This window comes from Macaca thibetana, chromosome 1 (genome assembly GCF_024542745.1).
Source record: "Macaca thibetana thibetana isolate TM-01 chromosome 1, ASM2454274v1, whole genome shotgun sequence".
NCBI classification, from domain to species: Eukaryota; Metazoa; Chordata; class Mammalia; order Primates; family Cercopithecidae; genus Macaca; species Macaca thibetana.
Genome location: NC_065578.1, coordinates 45500463 through 45513974, shown reverse-complemented (window position 1 = coordinate 45513974; position 13512 = coordinate 45500463). Strand labels below are relative to the sequence as shown.

Here is a 13512-nt window from a genome sequence, read left to right as displayed (position 1 = left end):
ATGGTAGATGCTTGAAATGGTTGAAGGAAATGAGATATGGCCCACCTCAAAAAGAGAACATGAATTTGTGGCAGTACCAACCTGTAAATGCAATGTAGCTGGTGTAGAAGCTGAAAACAGCTCAAATAATCCAACTGGAATGGGTATTGGGAAAAGAGTAGCTGAAAGGATGCACAATGAAGACTGGGCTAAATAAACAAGGAAGTCAAGCCAGATGAGTGGGAGGGTGGGAAGGGGAGAGGCTACTGGAACATTAGGCTGAAGCAGATACAGCAGGTATGTGAAAGCTAGGAGGACAAGAAGTGAGAGTAGAATGACAATTATTAAGGTTTTGGGTTCTAACAAGTTCCACAGTGTGACCTTAGGAATAGTTAAGATGAAGGGGGATTGAGATGAGGTCAAGGAAACATGAAGGCCAGAGTGCTGGATAACCGCATGGTCCTTGAGGTCAGCCAGTATGATTGCTGGCTTTGGGAAAGAAATGAAGGCTGAGCTAGTGTCCAAAGTCATCAATGAATTAGGAAGTAGGAATACAGCAGAGGATAGAGGACTGCAGCAAGGAAGAAAAGAGGGTAGTCAAGTCCAACGACGTAAGCTGCAAGAGAGGAACTATGGGATGGATGGTCTGAAGGTGATAATTGATAACTTGGAGAATGCAAATAGGACAGGGGATGAGAGAAGACTACAAGGCTGGTGACACAGCAGAAATCATGTATGAGGGAAGCAGGTGTCCTGTGAAAAGGATGTACTGAACAAGTGTTCAGATGGCACAGTAAGAATGGTTTGAGGGAATGGGATGGAGAGAAGGGGAGGGAGAACAGAAGAATAAAGGACTCACTTCTGGGCCCATAGCTTGGCTACTGCTAGAGACAGAAAGGCCAAAGAGAGGCACTAAGAAACAAGATGGTCCTGAAGGTCTCGTTCCATAACCCACCCCCACTATGACTACTATCACCATCCTTACAGACAGCAGGCGGTAGATATAGCAAGTCTTCTTTTGACCATCTCGCCAGACTCGGGCCATGGCTTGTTCATCATTGGCTGGGTTCCAGTCGGGGTCAAACATGACCAGCCGGTTAGCCCCAATAAGATTGAGGCCACAGCCCCCAGCTTTGCTGCTCAGCATGAAGACAAAGTCAGGGCTCTGGAAAGAGAAGAAACAGGAGAAAAGGAACCTCTTATAGCCTAAACTGGGATCCTGCTCAGCCCAACCAGCTCCTCTCTCATGCCTCTATACTACTCAGTACCAATTGTGAAAGCCACCAGTTTATCCGCTCACCAGCCAATTTCTCAACGCACAAAGTCAGTTCCCAGCCCAGCCATCACCAACCAGCCAAATCCTACCATATCCACTAGGGGAAGAAGAAAAAAAAAATCAAGGTAACCCCTTATCGCTTCTCCATCAATCCTTAATTCTGATGATACTGCATTGGTGGTATGAGGACAGGGGATGTGCATTTACCGATGGACTATTGAAGCGTTCTACAACCTTGGCTCGCTTCTTAATGGACATCGTGCCATCCAGGCGGACATATAAGTACCTGAAGGGGGATTTGAGACCCAAGAAAATAGAGCTTCAGTGATTGGGGAAAAAAAATTTAAAAATAAAAACTTTTTTAAAAAGACCCAAGAAAGCAGAGTGAGAGCTACTGAAGGGATTGAAATAACCATGCTTGAGGCCCTAAGCTCCCAAAGGCAGGGGCAGGGAGCTAGAGGCCAAGACTCTGTCCTAAAGGAGTACCTGAAGGACTAGGGGATCTTCTACTTGGAGATTGAGCTGGGGCCATCACAGCAATAAGGGAAGATATCTTCAGGGAAAGCATTTATGTGTCCAGATCTTGGCCCACATCCACAAATCAGAACTAGAGGGGCAGTAGGGGAGGGGTACATCCCCTTTGGCATCCTGGTTAGGCTCTTCCCTACCTTCGGGCCCGGCACAGCTTCTCAAAGAGATCCAAAGTCTGGGTGTAATTCGACACCAGCACTACTTTGTCACTGCTACAGCTTCGGGTCACCGCCAGAATGTAATCCAGGACCAGCATCTTACCTGGGAAGAGCAGCAACCAGCAATCCCCTACTGGCTATCCCAATGGCCCAGGCACTTTTGATATCCTGCCTTGAAACAGGACAGCCCTAGCACAAAGACAATCTCCCACCCTCCTCCTAGAGAAGCCCACATACTGGTAGGAAAAGGGTCACCTGACAGCTGGGGCTCCAGGGCCTTTGAGCTATAACCAGGAGGGAAGAGGTCCAAGGCACCCACAAAGCCATCCTCCTCTTCCACACACTTATCATGGATTAGAGCTGGATCTGGGAGAAAACAAAACAAAACCCAGCTACTTTGTTTTCTGAACAGTGTTCACTAGAACTCCCTCTAGAAGCCTAGCCCAGAAGGCCTTCCTCAATATCAGACTTGCTTGATCTTCATCCTACCAAATTCCAACAGGATACAGTCGGTGCCATCTGGGACAATGGATGGACAATCTCACTCACTAATGTGTTCTCCCAACAAGAAGGGAGCTATAACAGAGCAGGCAAGGTTTCTTTGTTATTTTTCCTCCTGCCCAACATTGTATATGAGCATGTGTACATGCAAGCACTCACAAACACAGTCGACATATCCCAGGTCATCAAGCATGGACTGGACAGAAGATGAGTTCAATTTTCCAAAGCAAAGGGTCTGGTAAACAGAGTCCACAATGCAGGGTTCGTGCTTTGGGTAGGGTTGGAATCACATGTGGCCTCTATGAGGATGACTCTAGACAAGTTTTAGTGAGGGTCGCCGGGCCACTACAGGAACCTACCCTCCCTTGCTCACTCTCACAGAGGACACCAGGACACAAGCCCAACTCACGATTACAAAGCTTCTTTAGCGAGGTGATGGAAGAAAGGGAAGACACACTCATCTTGCCCTCACGCAATTCTTCTGCTGGTTTGGCTTGTCTCAGAAACCTCTTGTATAACTCAGTCTGAAGGGGTGTCAGCCTAAAAAAGGCAGCTGGGTCAGTGGAAAAAGCTAGACCACCCTCCTGTCCTCTGAGAACACCTTGAGAGTCCAGCCATGCTTCAGGAGCTAGGCTTTGACCCACTCACTCCAGATCTTTCAGTTGAGTTCAGTACCTACAACAAACGACCTGCTCAATCTTCACAGGCAGATATTTAGAAAGGATATCAGAAGTCCTCCGTATCAGGCATCTAGAGAAAACAGGGTAAAAAGGCAAGAGGCTGGTAAAATTGCCATGCTAACTACGGGAATAAAAGCTACCACCCAAAGGACCAAGACTAGCCCTCTTTTACAGTATCAAATGTCAGAGACTGGTCAGGCACAGTAGCTAACACCTGTAATCCCAGCACTTTGGGAAGCCGAGGCGGAGGATCACCTGAGGTCAGGAGTTCGAGACCAGCCTGGCCAAAATGGAGAAACCCTTTCTCTACTAAAAATACGAAAATTAGCCAAATGTGGTGGCAGGCGCCTGTAAACCCAGCTACTCAGGAGGCTGAGGCAGGAGAATTGCTTGAACCCAGGGGGTGGAGGTTGCAGTGAGTCGAGATCACCCCATCGCACTCCAGCCTGGGCAATAAGAGCAAGACTCCGTCTCAAAAAAAAAAAAATGTAGAGACTCATCAGACCTATGTCAAACACATCTGTATCAGGGTCTCAGTTATGGGAACAAAGACCTTCCAAACATTCTAGCTTAGACAGGCAGCACTTTCTCTTCCCCTTCAATACGCTGCCTAGTCTTCAAGAGAAGACTGAGGCTTCCCATTGAGACAGGAGCTCTAACAGGAAAAGCAAGCTGTAAATTACTAAGTCCTTAGGGGAGTTTCCGCTTGCATTTGTCCAAATGCCCACCGCTACATGGCTAAATGGAATTAAGCATAGACCTCCTGGGAAGACCAGGAAGGATAGGGATCAGGCACCTAAGAAGCAGATCTTAAGAAAACACCAATTCTTCTTCCTGCCATCTAATTTTTTTTTTTTTTTTTTTTTTTTTTTGAGACGGAGTCTTGCTGTGTCACCTAGGCTGGAGTGCAGTGGCGCGTCTCAGCTCACTCCAACCTCCGCCTCCCAGGTTCAAGCGATTCTCCTGCCTCTCCCTCCAGAGTAGCTGGGACTACAGGTGCACCCCACCACACCCGGCTAATTTTTGTTTTTCCCCATGTTGGCCAGGCTGGTCTCGAACTCCTTACCTCAAGTGATCCACCTGCCTCAGCTTCCCAAAGTGGTGGGATTATAGGCATGAGCCACCACACCCGGCCTGCCATCTAAAATTGGTAGGGAGAGGTAGCCAGGTAGCCAGGCAGTTGTTGGGAAGGGCAGGAGGACTCTTTAGAATGTAACCTATTAAGTGCATACCACCTCTGGACAAAGGAGTCCAGAATGTGCCTACCCCCTGGGTTATGTAAGTCCCATGAAAAAGTAAGTCCTCTTAGCCTGGGAGCTACAAGCCCCTTTCAGATCTTCTCCTACCTGTCACAGAATGACTATGGGGCCTGGGAAGAAAAGCCTAATGCTTCGGGTCTGAGACAAACTGACAGGAAGCTTTGGAAATACTAGTAATGCTTCAAGGTATACTTTGCTCAAGAAGTCCAGCAGCATCAGAGAAGAGCTTCCTCAGCAGGCTGATAAACAGACCAAAACCAGACCACAGAGCCCAGGCTAGAAAGAAAGCAGGAACTTCGCCTCCAAGACTCCTTTGTTTATTCAGTGGCCGTAGTTAGGACACAGATCCCACTCCCTTCCTAGAATCTCAGCCTTTGAGGGCTCTAGACAGGCAAAGCCCCCAAAGGACTGGCCATGGATGGTTTGGGAGGCAATTCTAATGACTTTGCTTGAGGTCATTACCTATTCACAATACTGGTGAGCTCCCTCAGCCGCTCTTCTCCTAGCTTCCTGTCTGCCTCACTAGCAGCAGCATCTCGACCCTTCAAAATTGGCAATTCAAAATGCTTCTTGAATTCATGGGCAGTCCCTAAAAACAGGAGAGAAGGAAAACAGAAGAATGTGGAAAAGGAATGATTTTCCCACAGCTAGTGATGGCAGACTACCTTCTCACAACAGCCTTCCTACCAAGAACAAGGCTAAACAAAATATAGGCCAATTTCTGTTTAACAGATCAGAGAGGTATCAAAGCAGTGAAGACTTGAAAGGCCAAATAGTGAGATGATAGGTGAAAATCCAAATATATAATTACTTAGAGTAAATGTAAATGGACTGAATAGTCCACTAAAAAGACAAACATGGCCAGAGTGGATTTTTTTTTTTTTTTTTTTTCCTAAATTGAAGTCTTGCTCTGTCACCCAGGCTGGAGCGCAGTGGCACAATCTCGGCTCACTGCAACCTCTGTCTCCTGGGTTCAGGCAATTCTCCTGCCTCAGCCTCCCGAGTAGTTGGGATTACAGGCACCCACCTCCGTGCCTGGCTAATTTTTGTATTTCTAGTAGAGACGGGGTTTCACCATGTTGGTCAGGCTGGTCTTGAACTCCTGATCTCGTGATCCGCCCGCCTCAGCCTCCCAAAGTGCTGGGATTACAGGCGTGAGCCACTGTGCCCAGCCAATTTTTTTTTTTTTTTTTTTTTTTTTTTTTTTTGAGACAGGTTCTCTCCCTGTCACCCAGGCTGGAATGCAATGGGGCAATCATGGCTCACCACAGCCTCAGCCTCCCAAGAAGCTGGGACTATAGGCGCATGCCACCACACTCAGCTAACTTTTGTATTTTTTTGTAGAGATGGAATTTTGCCATGTTGCCCAGGCTGGTCTTGAACTCCTGGGCTCCAGGTACCCTCCCGCCTTGGCCTCCCAAAGTGCTGGGATTACAGTTGTGAGCCGTCACACCTGGCCACATTGAGAAAAATTAAAGATGACCTAAATAAGTTGAGAGACAGAGCATATTAATATATTGGAAGGTTCCTTATTATAAAAATGAAAGATGTTTCAGAATTTATCTATGTTTCAATACAGCCCAATTAAAATCCAGTTAGAGTTATTTTGGTGGGTATGGCAGGCAGTAGGGGCATAAATTGACAAGTTGATTCTGAAATTTACATGGGAATGCAAAGGGCCAAGAATATCTAGGACAACGTTAAGGAGTAAGAATATAGTTGGAGGCTGAGCAGATTGCTTGAGCTCAAGAGTTCAAGACCAGCCTGGACAACATGGCAAAACCCCACCTCTACCCAAAATACAAAAATTAGCCAGGCATGATGGTGTGTGCCTGTTGTCCCAGCTACTCAGGAGGCTGAGGCGGGAGGATCACTAGAGCCCGGAAGTTAAGGCTGCAGTGAGCCATGATCTCACCACTGCATTCCAGCCTGGGTGACAAAGCAAGACCCCGTGTCAAAATTTAATAAAAAAGAAGACTATAGATAGAATATTCACACTAATGAATATCAAGACTTATTAGGCCACAGTAAATAAAGCAGAGGAGTGCTGGCACAAGGAGACAAACAGACCAGAGGAACAGAATAGAGTCCATAAATGGAGCAACACATATATGAACATTTGATTTATGAAGAAGGTAGCCCTGCAAAGCAATGGGGGAAAGAATGGTCTTTTCAATATATGATGCAGGGTGAACCAGATATCCAAACAGAAAAAGTTGGAAGCCAGGCATAGGGGCTCATGCCTGTAATTCCAGCAGTTTGAGAGGCTGACGCAAGAGAATCATTTGAACCCAGGAATTCAAGACCAGCCTGAGCAACATAGTGAGACCCCATCTCTATAAAAAATTTAAAAGTTAGCCAGTGGTGGTGGCATGTGCCTGTAGTCCCAGCTACTCAGGAAGCTGAGGTGGGAGGATTGCTTGAGCCCAGGAAGTTGAGGGTGCAGTGAGCTATGATTGCAACACTGTACTCCAGCCTGGGCAACAGAGACTCTGTCTCAACAAACAAAACCAAACCAGTAGAATAAATTCTAGTGTATTCATAACATGGAATAGTATGCAATTATGAAAATGAATGAAGTACTGCTACACATAATGTGGATAAACTTTATAAACATAATGTTGAACAAAAGAAACCAGATATAAAGGAATACATACTATATGATTTCATTTATATAAATTCAAAAATAGGCAAAACCAACCTATAGTGTCAAGAAGGAGTTTACTGCTGGGGTGAAAGGAGAGGACAGTGATTAGAAAAGGGGCTGCCAAGTGAGTGTTAGTAATTAATCTAATGGTGGTTACACAAATGTGTTCACTTGGTCATAATCTTGCCACTCAGCAGGTTCTCTGCTTACTCTTGAGCACTGGCAAGTTGGGATGGTACTAACACACCCTTTCACAAATATATATGTGGTTGCCAGGGATTAGGGGAGGGAGGAATGAGGAGTTTTTATTATTATTATTATTATTTTAGAGACAGGGCCTTGCTCTGTTGCCCAGGCTAGAGTGCAATGGCATGATCACAGCCCCCTAAGTAGCTAGGACCAGCAGCACACACCACCACACCCAGCTAATTTTCTTATTTTGTAGAGACGAGATCTCACTATGTTGCCCAGGCTGGTCGTGAACTGGCCTCAAGTGATCTTCCCACCCCAGCCTCTCAAAGCACTGGGAGGGAAGGGGAGATGGGTAGATTTTCAGTTTAGCAAATAGAAAAAGAAAATCTGAAGATGGATGATGGTAATGGTTGCACAACGTGAATGTACTTAATACCACTGAATTGTTACACTTAAAAATGGTTAAAATGATTTTTAAAAAACACACATCTGCCCAACACAGAGCTTGCTCTGAGGCCAAAGCTCTTGTAAGGGAGCTAGGATGTGAGAAGCAAAAATAATAATTCCACCCTCAGCTCGTCATAACACCACACCCTGTATAGCCCCTGCTACCTCTGCAATGGAAAAATGGCCAACATGGGCTTTGCTGAATTGCTTAGCAGATCCAAGGCCTCCCAATGGCTTTGCTACTCCCTGACAAGAGAAGCCTTCCTACAAGAGTGCCTAGTGACCCACATATAACTAGCATTCTCTTCTTTCTCTCCTCAGCTGGAGTTATACTCCCAAAGACTAGGCAGGGCTCCTCTCTGATGTGGCAAACAAGGCTAGATTCTTACCTAGGATGCCGGAATTAACAAAATGTACCAAGCTGAAATACTCAAGCAGATCATTCTGGATGGGAGTTCCGGAGATGAGCACCCGCCGGCTGGTATTCAAGCTGTCCAGGGCTTGGTAAGTCTGATTCTCAGAGTTCTTGAGCCTGTGTCCCTACAAAAGAATCCTTATTCAGAGTGCAACGTGGCATTCTCTATACAGTAGCAAAGTCTCGTATAGACAGGAAAAGAGCACTCAAAAACATTCCGGGCCAGGTACAGAGGCTCACGCCTGTAATCCCAGCACTTTGGGAGGCCGAGGCAGGCAGATCACTTGAGCCCAGGAATTCCAGACCAGCCTGGCCAACATGGTGAAACCCCATCTCTACAAAACATACAAAAATGAGCTGGACATAGCAGCTTACACCCATAGCCCCAGCTACTTGGGAGGCTGAGGTGGGAGGATCGCTTGAGTCCGGGAGGTCAAAACTTCAGTGAGCCATGAGTGCACTACAACCTGGGTGACATAGTGAGGAACTGTCTCAACAAAAAACAAAAACATTACAGGTTCTAGGGCCTTGGGAAATAGGCAGGGGGCAGCATAAGACAGGGTTTACCCACTTGACTATGGAGAATGTTAGGCTCAAAAGACAGACCTCTCGTTTCCAGACCAGTGTTATACCCATAAAGCAGAGATTCCCTCTGTTCCTTTCCATCCCTTTCCCTGCCCCATCTCCAGAGCCTTGGCAGCCTACCTATACTCTTCAGAGATCATGTGGCCATATGACAAACCTATGCTTTCAGGGAGTCCTCCCTCTATATCAGTCTACCCAACTCAGAACCTTCTGAGCCAGACGCCTTCTGTATTAGACTCCGGGCCTTGTCTGGGCCATCAGTGTTAAAGGGACTTGGCCCAGGCTCCATGTCCCACCAGAATCCACACAGCTAGTAGAGCCACAGAGCTTCCCTCTGCTTCCCTTTACATCTCTTCCCCAATCCCTATTCTCCCTGTCCTGTCCTCCCATTCTCTCCACTCCTCTACTACTTCTTTTAAGCCTTTTTCAAGAAAATCATAAAGGACCACCTTCCCTCTTTCTCCAAGAGCTACATGGGCAAGATCAGGTCGGTACCTTTTCTATATCCAGCCCCACACTGGGTAAGGCGCACAAAACTCAACCACTCAACCAAGAATCAGCAATCAGTGTTGCTCCCTTGAGTCAGGCTTTGACAACGCAATTAAACACAGACCCTTCACTGACTCTCCCATCTATAGCATCAAGTCCAAGCTCTTTAAGCTCACTAGCTTAGCATTCAAAGCCCTTCTCAATGAGACCCCAGTGAACTTCTATGACACTCTCCAAGCTTGTCACAGTCCAGGAAGCCTGACCTCCTCATCACTCCTAATGCTGGATTTCCTTATGTCTCTTTGCCCATGCCACCTCTCTGCCTAGAGCTCTTTTCCACAGGCAAGTTCCTCAGATGTCACCTCCTATGCAAAGCCTTCCTCAGTGACTCCAGGCTGCTTGTCTCTCTCACCTCTGTGCTCCTGTGGCACTATGTACATAATGGCTGCTACTATTTAGTGAACCCGTTTAATGTGGTAGGCATGGTACTAACTAAACAATTTACCTGTATTCTGTTCTGTAATCCACACGAATGGAAATTGTATTATCCATTTTAGAGATGAAGAAACTAAGATTTAGAGAGGTAAACAGTTATCCAAAATCATGCCAAGAGAAAGTAGCAGAGCTGGGATTTGAACTCAGGACCTGTATGACTCAGAGTCTGGACACTGTACCACTCTGCCCTCATCCATAATATATGTACTAGAGTGCTAATCACTCTCCGGTACTTTATCTTCTCAACTAGGCAGAGACCAGGATTTCTTAAGGCAGAGACTATGTCAGATTCACCTGTATAATTTCAGTGTATAGGACAAAGCTCAATGAATGTTAGTTGAAGGAAAGAATGAAATAATGACCAATGTTGCTATTAAAGATTAAATAAACCAGCGGGGCATGGTGGCTCATGCCTGTAATCCTAGCACTTTGGGAAGCGGAGGCAGGTGGATCACCTGAGGTCAGGAGTTCAAGTTCAGCCTGGCCAACATGGTGAAACCCTCTCTCTACTAAAAATACAAAAATTAGCTGGGTGTGGTGGCATGTGCCTGCCTCCCCAGTTTAAGCAATTCTTGAGCCTCAGCTTCCTGAGTAGCTTATATTACAGGCATGTGCCACTATGCCGGGCTAACTTTTGTATTTTTAGTAGAAACAGGGTTTCACCATGTTGGCCAGGCTAGTCTTGAAATCCTGACCTCAAGTGATCCGCCCACCTCAGCCTTCTAAAGTCCTGGGATTACAGGTGTGAGCCAGTGTTTAGCCTAGAAATTTAATTTAAAAATATATATATATTAGAGGCTCCAAGTACTAGCCCTAAAAAAACGTTTAGACTTCTGAACTGAAGAGGGAAATGAGACTTGAAAGTCAGAGGAAATCACCCAACACGTCCAGGGGAAATGAGCACCACCCATTAGATCTTCTAAACTGAAGCTCCCTGAGGGACAGCACTGTGAGATCTCCAGGGCCTGACACACAAAAGGCACTTAATAAATGACCCAGCAAATGAAATGGGCTACCACACTATCCTGTCTCTGCAAAAGAGAAAGCCAACCCCAGTTCCCTATTGGATCAGTCACTAAGGATCCACATGGGTCTCGATGAGGAGCACAGGGACAACCCTTCCATACCAAAGGCAAGCTTCTTTCTGCACCAAGCATCCGAGGCAGAGGGTGATAGGAAAAAGAGCCATGACTTGGAATCTCACACCTGCATTCACATTCCAGCTTACTATGTACTCGCTGGGTGAACCTGGGCAAGTCACCACGCACTTCCCTGAGTTTGTCTCCTAATCTTTAAGACTGAGATGATGATGAGGTCAATCCCGCTGCTATTTATACACTTGTACAAAGTGCTCCCAAATATCCTTTCTCTTGATCTGGATCATATCCCTTTCAAGTAGCCCCTGTGTCACCCACTCTACAGATGAAGAAACAATCTCAGAGCAGTCTCATCTGTGGAAAGTCACGCTTGTAAGTGGCAAAGCCAGAGCTGATTCCATGTCTTTGGATTGAGGATCAAAGATTTTGTACATAGAAGTTATTATGAAAAACTGTGTTCCAGAGAAATGCGTTAGCTGGGAGGAAGACGCTGTGGGAGCTGAGAACATGAAAGCCTGAAATGGCACCTTCCCTATCCAGGGTCTGAACAGGACAAACCCTCTCCCTTCCTGGAGTAAGATGACTATCTTTTCAGGACTTTCGGTTTCTCAGATCCCTGACAGTTGACAAAATAAAAGGTAAACAAGTAGAAAGGTAAACAGCCAAGGGGCTGCAGTGTGATAAGAGGCAGCGTCATCCCTTGTGCCCTGCACAGAGTCAGCTCATAAAACAGGACAGAGTGGGGAAGAAAAAAACACTAAGGAGAAGAAAAAGGCTGGGCACAGTGGCTCAAACCTGTAATCCCAGCACTTTGGAAAGCCGAGGTCACAGATTACTTGGGGCCAGGAGTTCGAGACCAGCCTGGCCAACATGGTGAAACCCCATCTCTACTAAAAATACAAAAATTAGCCAGAGTGGTGGTGCACGCCTGTAATATCAGCTACTCAGGTGGCTGAGGCAGGATAATCACTTAAACCTGGGAGGTGGAGGTTGTGGTGAGCCAAGATCACATCACTGCACTCCATCTGGGCAACAGAACAAAGATCCTTGTCTCAAAAAAAAAAAAAAAAAAAAAGGTAGAAAAAAATTTAGATGCTCCCTAATCCTCAAAGGCTCAACAGCTACAGCCTGCCTTCCCCTCCCACAATGCTTCGGACCCGGCTCCTGGCATAGTCTCCCTCCACAGTGATGAAGCAGATGCCAGCGAACCACAGGGCAGTAACATGCGTACCTCACCTCAACCTGGTAACTTCCCTACTCCTACCAGGAAGTTAGGAGTCTGAAGACCAGCCAGACAATGACTGACCAGAAAATAGCTCACAACTAGAAAGCATGGTACCCAAAAGCAAGCTTTTTCCCTCTGTCCCCTCTCTGAAGTTCCTCAGACAACTGGCCTTATCTACAGTACCCAGAGCTGAGCCTAGCCTGCCAAATGGTTGACAGATAGGGCCAAGTCTTTCAGCCACCTCTCCACTAGAACCTCAGGGGTATACAAAGGAGCTCAACTCTCCCCAGAAGTTGCACACAATGGCTATAGACTCAGGGTCGCCAAGTCCACTGGGAAGTCCTGAAAAATTCTCTATAGTCGGAAGCTCCCAGCCACCCTCACTACTTCCTAAGTACTAGCCTCTCTACTGCCATTCACATATACTGGAAAAGGCCAGGAAGTAACTACGGCCATATTCCCTTAATCCCAGAGAGAAGGAACAAGGAGTCAACACAAACTACTACTACAAGGTGTATGGACTTTCTTATCTCTGCTTTTGTTCTTGCAAGTACCCCCCACCTGGAATAACCACCAGAGCTTACATTTGCCAAGGTCTTATGACATACCAGGCACTGCGATAAGAGCTTTTTCTTAATAATATCATTTAATCCTCACAACAATCTTATGAGGCAGATATTATCACCCCATTTTACTGATGTAGAAACAGAGGTTCAACTAGTAAAGTAACTTGTTGAAGGTCACACTGCTGGTAAGTGGCAGAGTCAGGATATGAATAAAAGTCTCTAATTCTAGAACCTGTTCCCTGTGGAAGGAAAATGGCATCTCAGGACCCCAAACTATGCCAAAGGGAAAAGTTAAGCTTGGGAACTAGTCATGCAAAAAACTGTCTTTCCTTTTGTTCCTAAACAGATAGCAGTAGACAGAAGGCCATGCCTCTCCCCAGGTGGCCTCCCTCACCCTGACAATGTAAATAAACAGCTCATCTTTACAGGTAGAAGACAAAGACAAGACTAGAAATCCTCCCTCCCAGACAAATGTGTATTTGACTTCTTCCTCTACTCTTTATTTACTTAACTGTATGTAAAATGCAGATTTATTGAGCTGAATGCATAACTGATGGTTTCTCTTTCCCTCCAGCCTGCTCTTGCCCCTTTATGTGTGTTTGTGTGTGGTTTTTTTTTTTTTTTTTGAGAAAGGGTCATGTGTGTCTGTATATATGTGGTTTTTGTTTCTTTTTGTTTTTTTTGAGACGGAGTCTTGCTCTGTCACCCAGGCTAGAGTGCAGTGGCATGATCTAGGCTCACTGCAACCTCCGCCTCCTGGGTTCAAGAGATTCTTCTGCCTCAGCCTCCCAAGTAGGTGGGATTACAGGTGCCTGCCACTATGCCCAGCTAATTTTTGTATTTTTAGTAGAGACGGGGTTTCACCATCTTGGCCAGGCTGGTCTCAAACTCCTGACCTCATGATCCACCCACCTCGGCCTCCCAAAGTGCTGATAACAGGGATGAGCCACTGCACCTGGCCATATGTGTG

The 13512-nt window shown here is 46.2% G+C and overlaps 1 protein-coding gene across 1 annotated transcript in view; it reads right to left on the bottom strand.

The window, feature by feature from the left end:
• Nucleotides 1-13512, bottom strand: part of RAD54L (RAD54 like) — a 31881-nt gene that overhangs the window by 2668 nt on the left and 15701 nt on the right. Inside the window, exons 9-16 of the mRNA XM_050801631.1 lie at nt 8060-8210; nt 4847-4973; nt 3121-3195; nt 2855-2985; nt 2200-2310; nt 1924-2047; nt 1463-1541; nt 965-1144 (exon numbers count right to left, since the gene is read on the bottom strand). Coding sequence (XP_050657588.1) covers nt 965-1144; nt 1463-1541; nt 1924-2047; nt 2200-2310; nt 2855-2985; nt 3121-3195; nt 4847-4973; nt 8060-8210 — 978 coding nt within the window. The remainder of the gene's footprint in view (nt 1-964; nt 1145-1462; nt 1542-1923; nt 2048-2199; nt 2311-2854; nt 2986-3120; nt 3196-4846; nt 4974-8059; nt 8211-13512) is intronic.